This window comes from Maylandia zebra, linkage group LG20 (genome assembly GCF_041146795.1).
Source record: "Maylandia zebra isolate NMK-2024a linkage group LG20, Mzebra_GT3a, whole genome shotgun sequence".
In the NCBI taxonomy this organism is placed as follows: domain Eukaryota; kingdom Metazoa; phylum Chordata; class Actinopteri; order Cichliformes; family Cichlidae; genus Maylandia; species Maylandia zebra.
The window spans coordinates 5476822-5497954 of NC_135186.1; the positions used below are offsets into that span (position 1 = coordinate 5476822).

General features: G+C 40.5%; 1 protein-coding gene across 1 annotated transcript in view; it reads right to left on the bottom strand.

Annotated features, from left to right (window-relative positions):
• The window catches only part of pex14 (peroxisomal biogenesis factor 14), a 45247-nt gene that overhangs the window by 6822 nt on the left and 17292 nt on the right, over nucleotides 1-21133 (bottom strand). Inside the window, exons 3-7 of the mRNA XM_014407546.3 lie at nucleotides 19514-19598; nucleotides 13002-13124; nucleotides 10085-10170; nucleotides 8216-8318; nucleotides 4404-4501 (exon numbers count right to left, since the gene is read on the bottom strand). Coding sequence (XP_014263032.3) covers nucleotides 4404-4501; nucleotides 8216-8318; nucleotides 10085-10170; nucleotides 13002-13124; nucleotides 19514-19598 — 495 coding nt within the window. The remainder of the gene's footprint in view (nucleotides 1-4403; nucleotides 4502-8215; nucleotides 8319-10084; nucleotides 10171-13001; nucleotides 13125-19513; nucleotides 19599-21133) is intronic.

Consider the following 21133-nt stretch of genomic DNA (forward strand, 5'->3'; position numbering starts at 1 on the left):
CCTGCGGCGAGACTCGATTATCTAACCATGAAAATGTTTTGCAAGGTGTTAAGTAGATAACTGCTAACCATTCTTAGTCTAGTCCTGCACACAAAATACAAACATGCGTGAGGATAAACTGGCAAGACCAGAGGGAGTAGAAGGAGCAGACAAGGGAAAAAGTGGGATAAAAGAAAAGTAAAAACTGTAATTAAGACTCTCCTGACTCACCAGAGGAAGCTTGTTAGGAAGCGTGGACCCCCTATCGAGGGGAGAGGGATAACTTGGACTCTTTCGCTTGTAATTAAATCTAAGAGAAATTAATTGAATCACATCTGAAAGGGATCAGACTCATTTACAGTGGATGGAAGGAGGCAGAGGAGGAGAAGTGAAGGGAGACAGAAAAGGAGGCGAGTGGGAAAGAGGGTTTTTTTTTTGAGGGGGGGGGCTCTTATCGCTCCTAAACCTTGCTGATAAGGAGTCGTGTTTTAGAGGTGGTGCATTGGAGGCCTGCTGAAGACACTCTTATTACAGCCGTCACCTCATTAGAACCATCTTAATCCCTCGCCTCCCCAAGGCACCCGTATAATAAGGCTGAATTCTGCTTCTCTCTCATTTTATGATGGGAAAAAAATTAATTGCTGTGTAGGCTGAGCTAAAAGATTTCCAAGGCGCAGAATCAACTGAAGAAAAAGGGCCGATTACTCCGAATAAGTGAATTGTAATGATTTCTATATACTTATGTCACATAACATTAGAAAAGAAGGCTTTAGAGCAGACTTGTTAACCACCAGCTACATACATAATATGCATTATCTACAGAGCAGCGCCATATAATATCTCACATCAAGGCTTGTCACACAACACTAACTCTGACATATGTCTTATTAAGTCTGAAGAAACCTAATTAAATGTTGGGCCAGGGCTGGATTTCAGCTCTGAGATACATTATGTCAGTATATATATATATACACACACACACACATTGTGTAAGAATCGTGTGTTAAGTGCACTGGGTGTTTGGATGGAGGCTGAGTGGTGGGGGTATCAGTGACTGCAGAGAATTGAAGTACGCCTCGCTTTAAAAGCCCCACCTGAAGTGCTGACACATGTCCAATAGACCGCACGACTGTGTCAGTTGTGATGTTTTAACAAACTGCTGATCAAAATATTTAACCGCTGCAATTTCTCAGCAGCTTTGATTACAAAAGCATCTTTTAAGAGACACTTCCAGCTCTTTCCAGCCATTACAGTGCAGAATCCGACCTGTGCGCTATTATACACCACGGCAGCCGTGGGTTTTTTTTGCCTATGTTATTCATTTTTAAATGTACTTTGATATATGTTGCTTTTGTTGAAATGCTTTTCTTATGCAAATGCATGCGTCCTTGTGTTTTGTTTTGAACTGTATACACTTATATACCATATTTACATATATATTTTGAGATTCGGATACTGACTCCTCTGTCACTATAAAGAGATGCATCCAAAATTAGATTTTGGTTCCTAGTATGGGGACATGGATTGGATACCTCTAGGTAAATAATTCATATTTTTAATTTTTTTTCAGTTCACTTCTTCAACACAAATACATGATTTGCTAAACTACTACCATAGCCTTGTATTCAGAGCTCCATTTCTAGAGTTTTGCTTTGTATGCTAAAACAAATCTTCAGAGCTATGCCTGTGCATCCCCTCCCCCCTCATGTTTGACTTTTACTGCACTTCCTGGTGTACAGGTGCAGGGCTCTGTGTGGCCTAAGGACTGGAGAACATAATTCTCCACTTGGCTCTTTAAATCGCAAAGAGCATTATGCATAAAAACAAACAACCAAAAAACAAATAAACCCAGCAACCAAAACCCAAATAACGCAAAGTCAATCTAGCAGGGAGGTGCCACCTATTAAATTATCAACCGCCTCTGTGCTGGATGGATGCGGTTTCTTTTACTGTGTAAATACTGCTCAAAGTAAAGATTTCCTCTAACTGGTTTAAAAGCCGTGTAACTAATGTGTCTCGGGTGGATGCGTGCGTGTGATGGGGTCTGCTGGTTAACTAAGTGCTTCAGGAAAAAGAGGGGGAAAAAAGAAAAATATATATTACAAGCAAAGAAAAAAAAAAGACCAAATCTAGCAGCACCCAAGGATGGCAGCGCATCTGGCTAAATGAAGATAAATGCCTGTGGACCATTAGCAACAAGATAAGATCTTTAACAAGCCTTGTTTAAGAGTGTCTGAAGGCAAATTAATTCACAGTTATTCCGCCGGCAGACAGTGTGTTTTCTTGTAACACATGTATATTTATGATGGAATTAGCTTCAAAAGGAACTCCCCAGAGGAGTGTTTTTGAGTGGAAACACTGGTACAGTGCAATTGATTTCACTCTATTTATGCACTTTCCTACTGGCAGTTCGTCTTACGCAAGCCAAAGAGACGGTTTCTAATCTTCTATGTAGTATCCACTAATAAAGAGAGCCATCAGTGAGTTGAGACAGCAGGGCAAACACAGTTAACAGGCAGATTTGTAATGATAATAGAGCAGAAATAGACTTGGCTGTTTAACATCAGGGATGAATCATCCTGAGGCAAATCTATGCTTAACAGCAGAAGTAGAATAGAACAGCATGTCTTTACAGGATCATTTTAACGGAGAGAAAAGTGAAAAAGAGGGAAACTGTCCCAGGCTTTCAAGCCTGGAAATGTGCAGAATCAGCCCGTGTTGTGTGTGTGTGTGCGAGAGTATTTAAACTCACTTCCATAATGAGGTCCCCAGTTTAGGGACAGTAGACGCGCTCCGCAATTGAGCGGTTTCAGACTACGAGAAATGTTTACTTAGCAGCTGAGGAAACAGAAGTCTCCATGTGTTTTGGGTTAAAGGCACATTTCCGCGTTGAGAGGTATAATTGCTAAGCGTGGCGCACTTTGAGCAGTGTGGTGAAGCAAACCCTGAAAGCCACAAACGGTGAATGATAAGTAGCTCCCCAGCTCCAACATGTGTTTCTCATCAAAAATGCCGGACCTGAAAACAATTTTCCAATTTCCCCCCGCGGCCTGAGACAACAGAGGGGCCTCGTGCCGACTCGCAGGGAAAATTTAAGATCAACACTATAACTATAAAGCAGAGTTTATGATTTGTTTAATGGGTGTTTTGATGGGAAATATACTTTTTATACACTACTGCTGTCCAACAAGGCACTCATAGCAAATGAAGGGGACACTTTTTAATCCAATCTGTGATTTAGAGATAAATAAAATAAATAACACTGCTTTGTGCCGGAAGAAACTCATTGTTTAAACGGGGCCTCCTGTACGCTATCTTAGATAGTTCTGTTTCAGCTCAGCGTGGGATCAAATCAGATCACAGGTCCCATCATACATGCTGATTTAGTCCATCAATGTGTTCGTTCTACGCTACACAGAGACAATGTGCAGCTCAGATCCTGAAAGAACAAAAAAGAGCTCTGAGTCTTCAGTTTTTGATGAACCCCGTCCAGGGAAGTTATCCATATTTTTCCTCCTTGTTTGTGCCGAAGCAGATGTGTCCACATATGTTTTCCTGCCATATCCAGATGCTTCAGTTACACACCCATGTGCTTAACAAGCTGTGGACATAAAACATTGTCTAAGATTGTCTCTTCCAAGGCAATTTTTAGAGCCCAGAGATCATAAAGCAATTTATGAGCGCCGTTATAAAAAGCAAGCAACATTTCATCCCTGCACATAAGTTTTAGAACAATCACTCAGTCCGATTCTCCTAAACACTTACAATTCTGAGGAGATTATGGACAGCGACTATAAAAATCAAGGCAAAGAGGAACGATATGGTTAAAGATTATGGTCCCATGATGAGCTGCACCTTATTTTTTTGTAGCTTGTGTTCTGATGATATACAGTATAATAAGGCTGTCTGTCTTGGGTAGTTATGACTCAAAGATTTTAGTACACAGAGGCCTCGAGAAAACCTCCTCCCTCTCCTCATCAATCTGGAGATTTTGAGCTGCAACCTCACGTTTACCGAGCTCTTCTGCAATTCCAAAGTTACTGCTCGTCTAGCTTTCCTCAAAAACATCAATCACAAAATAACGGACCTTTAAAAAGGTGTCCAAACTGCAGCGTGGCCTCGCTTACTGTCAGCACCGCAAAGTTGTTTCATTACACCGATGTTAGTCCACAATAAACATGTAATGAATAAAAACTTTCATGCTTTAATGAATGGACAGATTAAGATTTAACTTAGTTTAATTCTAAACTGGCCACAGCTTTATGTAGTACGTGTTCTAAAAGCTGACCAGTAAAACCGGCAAAAGAGGAACACGACGCTATCAGGTACAACGCCAGATTTCTACCTCAGTATTGGTGGTCTTCTAACAAATTGCTGGGGCTGTCAAGTGAAGGATACAGAGTTCCTGATAAACTGCTACCCACCTGTGATGCAGCTAGTTCCTGGGAGAGGTCCTGGATTTTCTGCTGCTGCTGGACCAGCACCTCCTGGATAGAGAGCAGGGTCTGCTGCAGCTGGCTGACTGTGAAGAACAAGCAGAGTAAGAGATGACAAAGTGATTCAAGTTAGTCTTTTAAAAAAGAAAGAAAGAAAAAAAAAGACGCGCAGCTTTATGTTTTATGATGAAGTTATTTAATTGATACAAAACAACTGTTTTCTTTCCACAATGACAGAACCGATGAGACTCGAGTCACTGATCAAAGCGGCCCTCTGAGAATTGTAATCAAAGCTAATACCGGGTAACTTTAGTCGCAGCTTTTTGGTCCGAGGCGTCGGGGGTAGATAGTGGGAAGGAGGGGGCACATAGGATGGAGGTATTAATCTCTAGTGTCTGAACTTAAATCAAATAACAGTCTCTAACCTTCCATTATCCACCCAGACACTGCCTTCTAATGCATCTTTAAATCCTCAAACGATCAACAAAGGAAAAAAACAAGGCTCTCATTTGGGAGGAGGCTGCCAGACAAAATGTCCCCCCTAATCCTAATAAATATTGTTCTTTTTCCATTGACTTTGAAGATTGAATTAGTTCAAGTGTTGGTGTTGGAGGAAGGTGTATGATTTCAAATAACACCAGGCACAGTTTGTTGCCCCTGCTTCCAGTCACGCGTGTATTACCAAACAATGCATTAAGTTTCCCCGAGCTGATTATATTACAGAAAACCAATAAACATTCATATAAATCATGGGCGTGTAAAGTGTTAAATCAAGCCTAATAGGATTAACATCAACAGATATTGTGGCGGTCCACTGCTGAGGTTGTCAGGCCAATGGTTAAAAGCCTGTGCTGCAGCCGGCTGGACGGGATGTAAAGAACCCCTGCTCTCACATTAACCCAGGCCAGGACAAAAGACAGAGCGCCTAGCTTTGGAGCTGGGCTTCTTTTGAAAAACCAGCACAGACAAAATATTTGATCTTTCAAAGACACTAATATCTTGCAGTGACACCTGTGTTTAAATGGGTGGAGTTGTATCAATATAGGTGGGGTGCTTAAACGTTTGATCTTTTCAAGCTTTCTACAGAATACGAGTTCGAGCAGGACTGCCGGTTGGGGCTGGAGACTTTTGTGCAAACAGTTTCAGTTTTTCAGTGAGTTTTGTAATCCAGAGTGCGACCAACCTTTCTAAAGACGGCAATAAAATTAAATGGTATGGCAACCCGTGCTTAAAAAGGTGTTACTATGACGGGGTGTGCACTTTAAACCGAGAGCTGCCCTATTAGTCTGCGATTCCACCTTACCACAAAACAGCTTATCCAGATGTGTGGGTCACTCTGCCAGCCTGTAATGCTGCGCCTCCCGAATTACCAACGCCACTGCATTTTCAGCCGTCCGCAGCTAAACTCTTTTTAATGTCTCTCCAGAAAGTTGACTCTTTTGTACGGCTTAGACTCGTATTCCCAGTTATCACAGATATGAAGCCAGGAATATTAATAAAGTCAATGACTTTGGCCAGGCATGAATCAGAAGGAGGCTGTAGCTGCGATGTGTGCGTGTGTGCATGCATTTGTGTTAGAGAGAATCAGAGGCAAGATGATGTGTGGTGCTTGCAGCTGCTGTGAGAGGGATGCACATTGTGCATTCAGTAAATTATTCAGTAAATACCTCAATATAATGTACACTACATATGTCCAGGCCTGTCTCTGTCTTTAATGGCCAGCTGGTCACCAATATGGCTCCCACCAACAAAGAGTGCCCAAACAGCCGCACAATTCCATTACAGCCTGGGCGCGCTGAAGTAGTTCCAAGATCCATTCATTAATTGTCTGTGTGAAGTTGTAGGCAAATCATAATGGGAGTCAAGGCCCTTACTCTTGAGCTGAGGCTGGCGAGAGAGACTAATGTAGTCCCCATTCAAAAGGATACATCACCTCATTGCGCCTGGCACTAGAGAAACACATGAACTTTAACAAAAGGAGGTTCGAGCAATTGGCAGCGGCGAGGCAGTCGGTCGCTATTACTCAGTGCAGAGAGGAGCGAGAGGGAGAGGAAGACAAAGAGAAAGCAGGGGGAGAAAACTCTCAGTGTAATTGCAACCCCTCTCCCCAACTGTTAACTACAACAGTCATTAACTACAATAGCAGTGTGGCTACTGCAGTCATAGCAAATTAGTTCCCTCTATTGACTGAAGAAAAGACCTGTGTTTTTTTTCTCTCCCTTTAGAGTCTCACCTTCACACTGGGAGAGGGGAAAAAAATAAACTTTTACTGAGAAATCCTGTCTTTGGTAGCAAACAAAACAGGGTTTGCAAGTTGGCAAATCTCCAATCAGTGATAAGTAGAGCAAGAATGGGCAGTGAAGTAGCCAGAGGAAATGTGTTTGCATAGTTGGGAGAAAATGACCATAAAAGAACATATATTTGTTAATCAGATTCAGGGCGGCACACCTTGCACGCGATCCTACACAATTGCAGCCCTCCACCTACCTTTGCCAGCCAGAAAACAATAGCATGGGTGTGACTGGATAAAATGATAACAGCCATATTTTCATCTGCACTACGTTGGTCCGTGACAGAAGCCATAAACTCAGATTCTCGATTTGTTTTCATTTGGAGATGACGGGAAAATCAAACAAAGGATGTCTGTATTTAAAATAATCAGATCGTATTTATAATCAAGTTCAGCCCCTCTTTGTCTCTCAGGCTAAAAAAAAAAAATCTACATAAACACAGGTCTCTCACTATAGAGCCTGAAAAACAAGTGAGAGACGTAAACAATTTACTAATAGATTAATAATATAAGGTTTACACCTGTTTTACAAATGAAATATGAATTTTAAAAAATTCATTAAGGCCTACCAAATAACATTTGAGACAAAGCTTACCTAAACAGTGCGACTTTCTTTTAAGAAGTGGCATTAATGTTTCATTTAATACCCTATAACCTTGCATGTTTTAGAACTCCGGAACATTTGGTTTAATTTAAAGAATCTGAAAAGGCACCTTGGAAATAAAATGCCTTTTAATTATTATCATTAACACAAAACAAACAATACGGTGTGCCAGAGCCACCTGTCTGAAATGGGGATTGGTAGCTTTCCGGTGAAAAACACACTCTAGTTTAATACTACTGCTAACGAGACCAAAGTTTCTCAGAGTGCCTCTCTCATTTACGCCTCCCTGGATTTTTAATTATACTGACGAAGAGCACGGAAAGCATCTCTCTCCCCGCTTCTTTCTCTCCCTCCACGTCTGACAGCCAGGTTGAGATTCCTCACCTGTCCAACATGGGAGCCGCACCTGTCACCATGCACTTAATCACACCAGGCCCAGCGCTGAGCCCAGACGCCACACAGTGCCACTGCGACTCGTGCACATCATGCACACAAACACAAACAGACACATACACGCGCGCACAAAATTAAAATGAACTTTATGCCCACCTATGGGGAAGAGGGTGGATGATGATGATGGTGGCGATGGAGGTTTGGATGGGGGTGAGGTTGGTGCAGGGCGGAAGGGTGGGGGAGAGATGGATGGAAGGGGGGAGTGAGACGGGATGGGTGGGGTGGAAGAAAAGTTGTCATTTCCCAACTCCTCATTAATATTCCGAGGTTAAGAGCTTTTCAGCGAAACGTAATTAATTGAGCCCGAGCCTGACAGTAAACAAGCAATTTCAAATTAAAGCGAAATGACAGCGGCGTCATTTGTTAAAAACGCGCAGGGCCCCCGATTTTGGCGACAGATAAATGAGGGAAAATGTTAAGGAGGGAGAAAGTGATGAAGATATTAATCTTCACCTGTCTGTGTCAGCGTGCCACTCATTGCCGCAATGTTGCTTTCCATCCTCTGCAGATGCTCCTTGTCCTCTCGGCTTCCCATAATGAGGGGAAGGATGTATTTCTGCAATTAAAAGCATGGCACAATATTACACTTCTCTCTAGTGGATAGGGGGAGAAAGATGAGGAAAAGACAGGGCCACCTAGACGTGGCAGTCCAGGGTCAATGGCATTGTTTTATTGGACTTGTGCGTCACTGTCTAAAGTGCATGATTAGGTGAAAAGATTTCTAGAGCGGATGATAAAATAGGTGTGTACACACGTTCGTATTGAAACCATTAGTGGGTAAGAAAATCAACAACTGTGATAACAGATTAGTCATTTTAAATATAGAGCAGAAAAGTCAAAAACCTGCTGCTTTTCTAAGCAAAAAGCTGCAAACCCAAAAGCATATTTTCAACATTATAAAAAGAATGAAACTGTGAAAAGGACAGTAAAAGCAAGAGACCAGCCTACAGGGAAAAACATGGTGGTGAACACTGAAAATAGTCTTCCAAAACCAAAAACAATGTCACTCTGTTTATCATCTCTGCCACTAAATAAACAAAACTCTACCAAATGATATGTATATCTGACAGCCAAATGAGGATGTTTGCTGCCCAGTGAGAGGGTTACCCAGACGAGCAGTTTGTGAGCATCTCGCTCAGTCCTTTTCATGTATGTTTCATATAAAGCTAATGTCCGCACATACATTTAGGGAACCACTGAACTGCCTTAAAATTATCTGTATATCTGTGTTTGTTTATTTGCTCTTAAGGCTGAGTAACTGCCAGTTTCCAGCTCTCTGCCGGGTTTTCTCTCCAGCTCAGGTGGCAGGCAGCCACACCAGTGCAAGTAATAAACACTTTTTAGAGAAAAAGATTAAATGGGTGTCAACACGAGGTAATTAATAAGTGGGTTGCTGAGAGTGTGGTGTTTACAAGGTGCACCATAACATAAATAAAGTATGGGCACAAGCCTGGACATATGGTGCGACTGGCGCTACACTAGTGACATGACAGCAACCTGTGCCGTCCCACCAGGGAATCCCACCTCCCAGGTGACCGGTGGCTGGCCAACACTGCAGCATGTGGGAAACAGTGGAATGGTACAGTCTGTGAATGTGCATGTGCAGCTTTATGAAAAGCTCTGTAATGAAAAAGGAAATAATAGGACATAACAGCACTAAAGGAAAGCAAGTGCATCTGACATGGTCAGCAGGGCAATATGTACATACATGATACCTGCTCCCCTTCTCTCTCCTCCATACACAAAGGAGAATGGGCTGTCACCTAGTCCAAGAGCTACTGCTAAAGCTCCTGTCCTCCTTTAAAACAAGAGTAATGGCTTCCACATGCCACTCAGACTACTACTAACAACTACTATGGGATTAATGTCAGCAGGGACAAGGGGCCTCCTGAGCTCTTGTTCAAGGGCTGTTAAGCCTGATAAAAAATAAAATAAAATAAAAAGAACGGTGAATACTTTTAGACTGTAGAATGTCAAAAAAATAAATGAAAAAAGTAGTTGTGTGTGGTGTCAGCAGATGTTTTTAAAGCAAAAAAATATCTATTTGAGGGGAGGAGAAAATGTGCTCAGATGACATCATGCTTTGACGTAAAGCAGGGTAGCTTTAATAACAAGACCAAAGTGCTGTTACATAGTGCAGAGGCGTCTTCTATTCTAGCACCGTAGTTCATCATAAACTAATGCTAACCAATTTTAATGTGATATAAGGGAGAGGCAGTGCAGACAGATGTCAGGATGTGGCATATTAACAGCACAACAATTGGTCACATTAAAACAAATAAATCAGTGATGAAACAGACAAAATGAGGTCATGTAACTTGCCTTGTAAAGCTGATAAAAACAGAATGTGATACCCCCCATAATGATGGCAAGGGCACCATAGTCCCTCCACCTGCAGCCCGTTGGACCTGGACATAGAAGAAAGATTAAACATTAAGCTTTTGACATTAATATGCATATGCACTACTTTGCATGAGAGTGCTAGTTCAACTTATTTATATAGCCCCAAATCACAGCAACAGTGTCCTCAAGGTGCTTTATACTGTTGTAAGGTAAAGATCCTATAATAATAATAATAATAATAATAATACAGAGAAAACCCCAAACGACCCCCTATGAGCAAGCACTCTTGGTGACAGTGGGAAAGAAAAACTCCCTTTTAGCAGGAAGAAACCTCGGGCAAAGCCAGACTCAGGGAGTGGCAGCCACCCGCCGTGACTGGCTGGGAGTGAGGGGAGGAAGTCGGGATACAAGACAAGACACAAAAACTTGAAATGCAGCATTAAAAGTATTGCATAATTTCTTTTAAGAATGCTGACTGACCTTTGCACGATTAAACATTTAATATAACTCAACTAGCACTTCTTTCCATTAACAACCCCTGTGGTAAGTCTAGAGCACTTGCCTGTCATTGCAAATAACACATTGTCCTTGGCGTTGTTTTAGCGGGACAGCCACAGCAGCTCTGATTAGTGGTACTACAGCTTATTCTATAGCTCCTGATTACAGCTGAGACTGTAGTGCCACTGATTTTAAAAGGGTCATTGACCTTCCAGTATCCTTTTCTCAGAATCCCATTTTCCAGTTCTTTTCCATGTAGCGCCCTCATGAAGACACGCATATACAGGAGAAACAGCCCAGAAGTGCAAAACTAAGAAAGTCGTGGCATTCACAGGTCATTTTATGACCATGCTAACACAATTAGGTCAAATGAAAAACACTTTTTGTTCAGTAATCAAAGATTACGCAAGTTGTGTATTGGTAATCACAAGTGTGTTCACTTTTGTTGCATTTCATTTTTGCTTAAAGCTTTGTATTTTGCAAAATATTTTGGTTTTGGTAAAACAGTTGACATTTAATTGATATTGAACAGGACTGTACTCACCTCTCTTGTGTGTATGACATAATAATGAACCCTGTTTAAGCAGAACATCTGAACCATAAGGGTTAAGCCTACAGAAATAAACATGCACTCTTTATTGTGCTTTTCTATTAAAGGCTACCATTGTCTTCCAATGGTAGCCTTTCAGGTGGGGGTGACAGGGGCAGATACAGTGTTTATATATAAACCTTCAAAACTAAACAGAAAGGTAAGAGAGAGTGTATTTGTGCTTTTAGAAGTCGCTGTCTTGCTGAATGACAGATAATGTGAAAGTGTGTCATTGTGCAAGCTGTCATCTGGGTAGGCCAACTGTCTGTCAAAGTGGAAATTCCCCTCTTAAGAGGAGAAGCATTCAACTGAAAATGTCACTAAACAACAAACAAGTCTTGAGGAAATATATGAGTTTTTCTTTATTTACTCTGGTGGGGCCAAAATGAATAGGAAATTATTAGAGGCTAGGCCACTGAAGCACACCATTGATATTCTATTACAGGTCTGATTTCACCTAATGGGTTATGTGGTACATGTTTACTGGCTTGAAGTAAGTAAACCAGATTGATTTTGTGCCTTAGCACTTGTGTGATTTTTACATGCAAATAAAATGAGAGACCCGCTGTCATACAGGACTACATGGTATATTTCCAAGGTGAATGCTACTTTATTCTCCATCTCAAGGGCACATTTCATTGCTTTTGCAGCACACTGCAATGATCCTGTAACCTTTCCTATCGAAAATTTTGAATCAATCTCCAACATCCATATGGTAACCACATAAATTTAGGTCTTCGTCAACATAGCTGAGATAGACTTGTCACCTATCCCAGAATACGGCGCATCTGAAAGGCCTGGAAGTCCTTGGGATAGGTGTTTGACCCTGAACAAGCCTCACTGCATCACCAGGGGTCTTCACTTTCTCTTTTCTCCTCTTTTAGGACCTTTCATTCTTTCCCCATCTCTCCTTTTTTCTATACCACTTCTACTTGTCCTTTTTTTTTTTATTTGGTCACTTAAGCTGTGGAACTGTGGTCTCCATCCCCCGTTTTTCCAATCTCCTCTCAAATTTATTGGGTTCAGTGGAGGCCTTCCTGTCCTTCTACCGTGTGGAAATAGAGATCAGAGTATCCATTACTTCGACAGAGATGGATGCGGGTCCCTGTGCACCGTCCCCATAAGAAGGACATCACAGGGAGGTAGCCCCCTCTTTTCGGCATGACCCCCCATACAAGACTCCGCGCTCTCACCTCATTATGCAGTTCCCTTATAGCCGTTTTGATATAAAACCCTCCACTATGGACAGAGAGCTGCGAGTCTTCCTAACTACATGGCCATCCCATCAACATCACATTCATTACAAAACATGAGATGCTGGGGGAGTCAAGGACAGTGTGGTAATAAATGAGGGTGGAATACATCTGGAATCATTGTCATATGGGTTAAGAATTACGCGGACTTCATTCTGCATTGGTAAATCAGTGGACAGCACTCATAACCTCCTGAGGTAATAAAGATACAGGTTGTGGTGTGGGGTCTCGCCAGGAGGAACCCCTTGAAACAGAATGGCAAGAGACTTCATAAGCTTGTGCTCATATTTCCTGTGTCTAAATCCACAGTGCAGGAAATATATGTCGTATGCTACATATAACCGTAATACTTGTAAAGAGCGAGGTATATGAGGAGCTACAGATAATTTAAACTAAACAGGGTTAACAAAAGCAAGAGGGAAGCTCTCTAACAACACATCTGCAAAGCACAAGGATCTCTGTTCAGTCTCAAATCTTTAAGTCTCAAACTATTTCTGTAGGGCATGCATGCATTTGCAGGTGCTAAAAAAGTTGAGAAAATGATATATGTACTCACTGAGCGGTGCAGGAGGGAGCTGAGCTGCATGGAGTGGATGTGCGGGCCCTGCAGGGACCAGAGGCAGTGCTTCTGTGGAGCCAGAACGCTGGATGGCCAACTCTACCTCTTCATCTGTCAGGCCTGTAATGAAGACACACACTTATAAGGCATTCGCAAAAATGTTCCCTTAATGGGAAAAACCAAATGGCTCTTTGGCTATCATAATGTATGCTTAAATACTTCCCAAGCCCCCCACAAATCTTTCAAGTAGAATTTAGAGAAAGTATGTCAAATCTCATTCAATTTCACAAAGACTCTTTCTCAAAAATGTATTTTCATTTCATAATTTGGAAATTCCAGCGAGAGTTTTTGATTCAGGGACATCCATCAAAGGAAGAGAGTGCGGAAAGGTTCACACAGTGAAATCTGAAACTCTGCTAGCCTATTAACTGCCACCAAAGGCAAAGAAAATAAGAGTCTGTCCACTTCTCCAGTTATATTTCCCATGTGGAGATTTCATACACCCCAGACAGTGAAAATGCATTATTTTAATTTCTTCATTGTAATGTAAATGTATTACATAATTTTGCAAATGCCAATATAATTTAATCTTCAGATCTTTTTAATGATTTTAGTGATGATTAAATTGCAAAGGGCTCCCCGATGGAGAATCAGAGGGGAGGAGGAAAAAAAATCTAATATGAACATCTCCTTTTGTGGCAAGAAAGGATTTTATTTCAGCCACCATATGCTGCCATTGCTGTGGGTCTCATCTTTTAATGAGCATCTTACTCTAAACAAAGAAAATAATTATAACTTTTGATGAAACATGCTGGGGAAAAAACAAAAAAAAACAACACATTTATAGCAGAACAAGTAAGAGAAAGCTGAAGACAAAAAACCAAAACTGGAACATATTGTAGTTCTTAGATGGAGAAAAGCACCTTATAATGAAGACGCAACACAATTTACATTAGAATATTTTATACTTCTCCAAGATTTTAGCCATTACTTCCTTCTGTAATTTCACTTACTTAATGATAGATAATCAGATTTGTAAAAGAGTCTTTTACTTAAACTATTCCCTCAGGATTTAGTTTCTCACACGCGCTGCCTAATGCTTCCTCAATCTTTTCAGAGATATTGAGAGAACGGAAAGTGTTCGTATGCAGTATTTCAAGTGACTGCTTCACGTTTTCATTAACAGAACAGTATCTGCACAGAGATATAACAGTTCTTCTACTGACCTCCAGAGTGGCCTATACGAGACAGCATACAATAACCTCCATGTGGATTGAAAGTTTTATGAGAAGTCAAATGTAAAGCAGAAAGTTTCAGTTCTGAAGGTGGACAAGATGTGATTTAAAACAAACAAAAAGGAAAAGAGAAACAAGTCCTCCCATTTGAATACCTGTTTAAGTGTTTAACTGTGAAGCAAATCTGAATTCACACTTGAGCATGTACCCGCAGGCCAAAAGAATAACAAATCCTGTGATAATCTAGCAGAAAGCTTATGCCAAGAGAGGTCCCTCCAGTCACCTATTTAAATGCTCAAAGGAATGGCCATGAAAATTGTTGAATAATTGAAGGCAAATATTGGCCAGCCTGTAGCAGAGCAGGTCCTGAGTGCCAGGAAGTGGTGAGCGCCATGCGCTGAGTTTGTGCAGTCAGACTGCACTGTCAAATAAGCAATAATGTGTCCCTGGACTCCTGTTTCATCTGACCGCAGCAGACTACATGGTGACAGACTATTGAGTGAGACATGCGATGATCTCAGTTTCACCAAATAAGACAAGATATATTAAAACAAAAGAAAAGAGACAAAAAAAAAAAAAGGAAATTTCCCTTCACCTTGAAATTTAAGGTCTTTAAAAAGGAAACAAAAAACTACATTTAGGCTGCTGTTGAGACCAATATATGTACATGTTAATAGCTCTTCACATCTTTGATGTTGTTTACGCAGCAAATGAAAGGTTTTTGTTTTTTACCCAACATCAAAATAAAATACCTGGAAATTCCAAAAGCTGATTTCCTGTGAAATTACAGCTTGCTAAGTTGTGTTTGAGGCTCTGATCTGTTTATTGCCGTGGGGGAAGACAACAGCAAACAAAAGAGCCCTCAGATCCCAAAGAAAAAGGAACAAGGTGAAAGTGAGTTTTACATATAAAAGGAAAAGACAAAAAAGGGATTGTGAAATTTATTATGGGTTCCAAAACCTGTGGAATGACCCCTGGACCCCCATTTCAGATCGACCTGTGGGGAGATGAATTTTTTAAGACATAAATTACACCTAATGACGACACCATAAAAAACAACAATAATGGAAAGCTATTCTGTATTTCATTATACTGTATTATTTGGTGCACCTGATACACGCAGTGCCTGTTTATGAGTCACCGTATTAGCAGATGCTCTGCCAAAGCATTTGCTTTGACCTTGCCATTCTCATTGGGGCATGAAATTACGGTGCTGGCACCTCGATATTACAGCTATAAATACTGTAAACTGCATATCTGGGCTACGTTTTCTATTGTCTTTCAACATAAACCTGATCGGTATTTATTTAAAGGAAAACCCATTGCTCGTCAGGTTATTTACAGCTCTATTTTCACTGGCTCATATTCTCTGGGTATTTTTTAAGGGCAAAGAGGCAGCAGGGCGCTAGCATTAAATCTATTTCTCCAATTCTGGCACTTCTGGACTTTATGGGTCAAGACCTAGCCTGGACAGCCAATTATAAGAATTGCTTACTAAAATATTTTGTGTGGTAAAAGGTGAATGCCTTTTTCGCTGTCCTCCAAGGCCTGAACTATGAAGTTGCCCTTGAGTGAAAATTACTTACATTTTGAATATTATGGGAAAAAAAATGCAAGCCAGGGGTCATAAATAGATGGAGGTCAATGGGTTATTAAGGAGAGGTTCAAACTGTTTCCCAAGCTATACTGCCGAGGGAGATTCTACATGTCATTTGGTTCTGTTCAACAGCTTGAACATTGCCCCTAAATAATGACCATTCTCATAGAGTATTCATTTATGTATTAAAAAAGGGGACTCTGCTCTCATTTCCCTGCTTTATCGCCTTGTAGTGATGACAAAGTGGGCAAGGCCTAGGCTAGGTGGCGCCGTGGAGTAATTTATAACCACATCAATCCCTTTACCTTCCATGCAGGCCTTGGTCATTGTCATTTTTGTCCGAGAGGTGAGTCACATAACCCCACTTACAAACAGCATCCTATTAATATCTGGGATGATGAACCTTACTCTTACCTCCATAGCAGGTATGGTAATAGACCAAAAGCCTACCTCTGTTTCCCCTGACCCTCCATCAGTGGCCCACTTCTCAGGGTGAAATCTCTTAGGGTTATTTATTCAACTTAATAACAACTGAGACGTTATTAAAAAATAAATAAATAAATAAAAACAGTCACGCCATCATTTATATCTCACCAACTCCGAATGCCCTGTACCCGTTTCACATGCTGAAATTACCTGTACTGCAGCAAGTATGTACACTCCCTGTGTTTACTTTCCAAAACAAATTACCTTCGGTTTGTCAAACTAGGAGCGGCTGGGTGATGTCACCTTAGGTCCCACGGTCAAAGTGACACACTGAGAACTGGAAAATGTTGTTGACTTTGTCCTGAGAATTTGATTTTTTTTGGTAATTATGTGTGTAACTGCTAATTGTCTGGGTTAAATGGTGGTGCCAAAGTGGAGGCCCAATGCTCTTTAGTTGCTGCATCTGTTAATTGAAGAAGACATAGATGGCACAATTCACTAGATGAGAGTCTAGCGCATTATATTTCACTCAAACACAATAAAATTTACTTGATCTTGGCAGTCAACGACTAAGGCAAAATTGCTTCAAGATTGCGGTATGACAGTTTAAAATGCAATTCATTTCCGCACTCCTCTGTAAAAGACAGGGAAAAAAAGCATCTCTGGGTTTAAATCTTGATTTATATTACATCAAAGTGACAAAGTTTCAATATTTCAGCCAGCTTATTCAACTTCAAGGACTCTAGAAGGGCAGCTTGAAATATTGGACTGCATAATTGCCAATTCATACCCTGAAATTGACAGTTGAAGGAAAACAGAAAATTATATTTTTCAATGAATATTGAAATAAACCACACTATTAGGCTCTCTTTGGAAAAAACAGACATGTAACCAGAGAGGCATCCTTCAGTGCAGATTAGGGCACAAATGCGCTGGGAAATAATATGCACGACTGAGATTATTGTGTAAAGATTCTGCAACATGCAATCAAAGTGGGCCCTATTTTCCCCTTCATCAGCTGTCCAGCGTAAGTACTGGCAGCAAGAGGAAACCAATTTAAATTCCACTCTACCAGGAGATGGTATTGTTTCATTTTATGTGTGCTTTGACATTTCTGGCTGTTAATATAGAGTAAAATCCAGAAGTATTTACATAAATATGACATTAAACTGTATTAGAAATTAAGACTGACACATTTGCTGTGGTGACTGTGGGAGAAGGAGGATGATGATTGAGTTTCTTTGTCAAAAGGTTGAAAGGACAATACATGCTGGGTACAGGAGCATGCAAAAGTCTGAGCACTGGCCTGCTGCCGCCTGTATAAAAGCTTATTGTGGCTCAGCAAGCAGTCCCCAATGAACAAGATTACTAATCTGATTCAGTTTACCAACGAGTTTTATGGGAGGAAAATGGAAAGTTTCAAAATCAAATTCTTGTCAGTATTGATGTCGATGCTTCTGAGAAGATGAACAAAGGCTAAAAGATATTTTGTACTGATACTTCATTTTATTTTGTTACTATGAATGTAACCCAGAAGTGCAATTCATACAATAATTTATGAATTAACACAAACACCGGCACGATAAAGTTATTTTGTTTAAATTCCCACAAAGAAATATTTCAATCAGGAAATGTGGTATACTGATGAAAAAGGTCTGACAGGTGATTCATCACTTAAAGTACACTTTACTTTTATTTTTAGCAGTCAGCTAAGATTAGTTCCTTACTAAGCGGCATTGCGGTGCAATATCTGGGTTTGATGCGCAGCTTAAAAAAAGCCTTTTCCTGATATAATTTCCTGTAATATGATCAACGTCGATTTCTAAGACAAAAAAAAATTACTGTACTTAAATAAAATCACAAAAACACAAAGCAACTGATTTAATAAAGCACGATAGTAACAGTAGAGCTTTTTTCCTGAAACAGGAGAAATCTTAAAGCTTGAGTATTGGATTTAAACAACTTCCAGGTTTACTGCTGTATGACTGTACAAGTCAAGAGTTATCCTAAGAATACTGCAGAGTGCAAACATACTTTGTGCTTAGTGTTTCATTGCCCATATCTCCCATCTCTCTCTGTGTAAGATCGATGTCCTTATGCAAATCCAGAGTTCTTGTTTAGATCTACAGCGGAACCGATTTTCCAAAATAAATCTGCATTAAAGCATCATACATATTTCATGGACTTAAAGTGCAGTAAGAGCAAACCGATTTGGATAGTGGAGCTCCGTGGAGTTTGCATCAAGGCTGAAAGTAAGAAGAAAATAAGGTGCAGCATGGCATCCTTTGACAATAATGAGGCCTTGTTACATTTCAATTAACCAACAGCAGACTGATAACATGCCTTAGTTGTTAATAATGAAAGAAAAAGACAAAAAAAATACATTTCAAATGATATCAAGAGAGCCATATGAGATGAGTGTAGTAGCAGCCGGCAACCATGGATTTGGTTTCGGGTTACCTTTCCTAGTCACAGAGCTTTTAGGCTCACTTTTCACTGTTTGGCTGAATGCAAAGTCCCTAAGCGCTGTACAAGTACAGTCCCCACACACTGAACTGTCTCACTGCAAATTTAAATAAAAACACTCCCCACAAAGTGTTTATCCAAGGTAAAAGACACACACACACTGTACATACTATTACAGCTCAGCCATAGGCTGACTGTTATAAATACATGGCATAACACTGCAGCTCTACTGCTGCATTATATTGAACTGACTTAAATGAGTTCAGAGTAATAAAGCTTTTTGCAACTTTTATTGCACAAACAATATTCTACTGTGTGTTAGAAATATCTCAATGAATTGCAAAGAAAGTGAAGAGCCAGCAAACATTCCAACCTCCCCTGCTTAGAAAACCTCCTCGTGCCGTGCCTCAAATTTACGATAACTGTTAAATTAAGTAAAAGGGTTAAAATGCTGGAAGGCAATATTGATAATTCCATTGAAAATGCAGAGGGAGTTTGTCAATATTAATTTTCCTGAACCCAAAGGAGCATCCAGACTGGTGTGTCATTTATTCACAGAGCCTGAATCATGCTCTCTGAAGCTAAATCGACCCCTATTAGGCCCCCCTGAAGGCAAAGATCCATGGCCACAACCTTTGACCCCAACAGAATGATCTTACAAAAAATAGCATATGTATCTTTGCCAACCGCATTTTGTGGATTGTAATACCACAGCCATTTTCCCCCAAATTATGTATACTGTTCACAGCTTTCAGCATAAATCAAGCAAATGAGAAGTCTCTCACCTTTTTTCTTCAAGAAGGTTTTTCTGAGGGCCAAGGGACTCTGATGTACTTTTGGGTTCTGTAGAAATTGTACAGCAGTGGTAATCTGGGGAGAGACAAATGTGATTTAATCCCTCGTAATGATATAACATGAGAGGAAGAAGATAAGCTTTGCAGCAAACTGATGCTTTTCACAGCACAAACAACAGTCTAGACCTTCTTTAAGAAAAAGGTTCATTATCAGTCCAACCCCACAGGAAAAAAAGAAAAACCTTAAATGGATTCCATTTGATAGTTGCTTTTACGCTCCCCCCACACCCAGCAGTGAGGAAAAAGACCACCTGACCACTTTCCAGCTAAATGTGGGGAATGACCAAATCAGCAGTTATAAAATTAGCCCATCAAGAGTGCTGGACAAATGGAGTATGGAGCTTAATTTGCTATTACCCTCTTAAAGACAAACTTCCATTCTTAAGTGCGGAGTGGAAGAAAATCTATACTTAATGCAGAGGTGATCATTTGTATCTAATAACTTGAGAATCCTAGGCTGAAAACTTCTGTAATTCTTCCAGTTAAAAACCTGCCATGATCAAATCACCCAGCCTGAATGTTGTAATGACTTGAAACGTTAATGCACTAGAACGTTAAATAGCATCAGAACACCAGTAGTTTTAAGTGCATTGCGTTCATCGATTCTATTATGTTTTCCTTCGAGATGCACCTTAATTTTCCACCCCAGTATGCATTTCCAAGAATTGGAGGGAGGGGAAAAAAAATCTTCCTCAAATGGCATTAAAACATAAATTTGAAGTGGGCGCCATGAAGTGGCGCCTCCTAAAATAGATAAATATGTAAGAACACAGAGAAAGGGGAAACACACTAGAGAGGAGGTTTCGATGACTTATTATCGCACCTGTGGTCCCCGTGATTCAATTGTAAAAGTCATCCCTCTAATAGGTTGAAAGGTTTTGATTACTCTTCTTTTCTCTTAGTGTTGAAAGATACAAAGTGATTGAGCGCCCTGCCAGTGGTAATTCATTTTGGGTAATGCATTGCATATACTAAGAACCTGTTTCAATCCAAAAGAATTGCAGTTTAAACTTGTCCAAGTGGTAGGAGTGGCAGTGAAGCTGTTTAAAAAGTGAGATTTCTGTCACAAGCACACAGTACAGTAGAGAATTATAGCGCAGGCATCTTTAAGAAACTTAGCAAACGCGGATTACAAACAAACCTAAAATGAACATCTGAATAATAATAACATTTCTTCTTTATACAACCCAGTGAACCTTTCATTAAAATGCACCATTTTGACTTCATGAGATCGCTGCCACAACTGATGTACACACTAATCTACATTTTCACTGGGACAACACGGTGACCTTGATGTACACAAGGGTTACGCAAGAGGTGCGGAATTTCCTGGATCTCTATATATGCTGAGAGCTTTATTAAAGCCAGTCACCCGGAACCTTCATTGTGACAACCAGATTAAACCATTTGCATGGTGACCCCGTAACTGATGTTCTGGGCCAAAAGATACAGTCAAAACACAGAGAAAATATCCCTTTGATAAAAAAGACAAAAATCACTCTAGTGCTTGCAAGGCGCTCACTGTCCAAGTCAGTGAGCCATTACCACAAG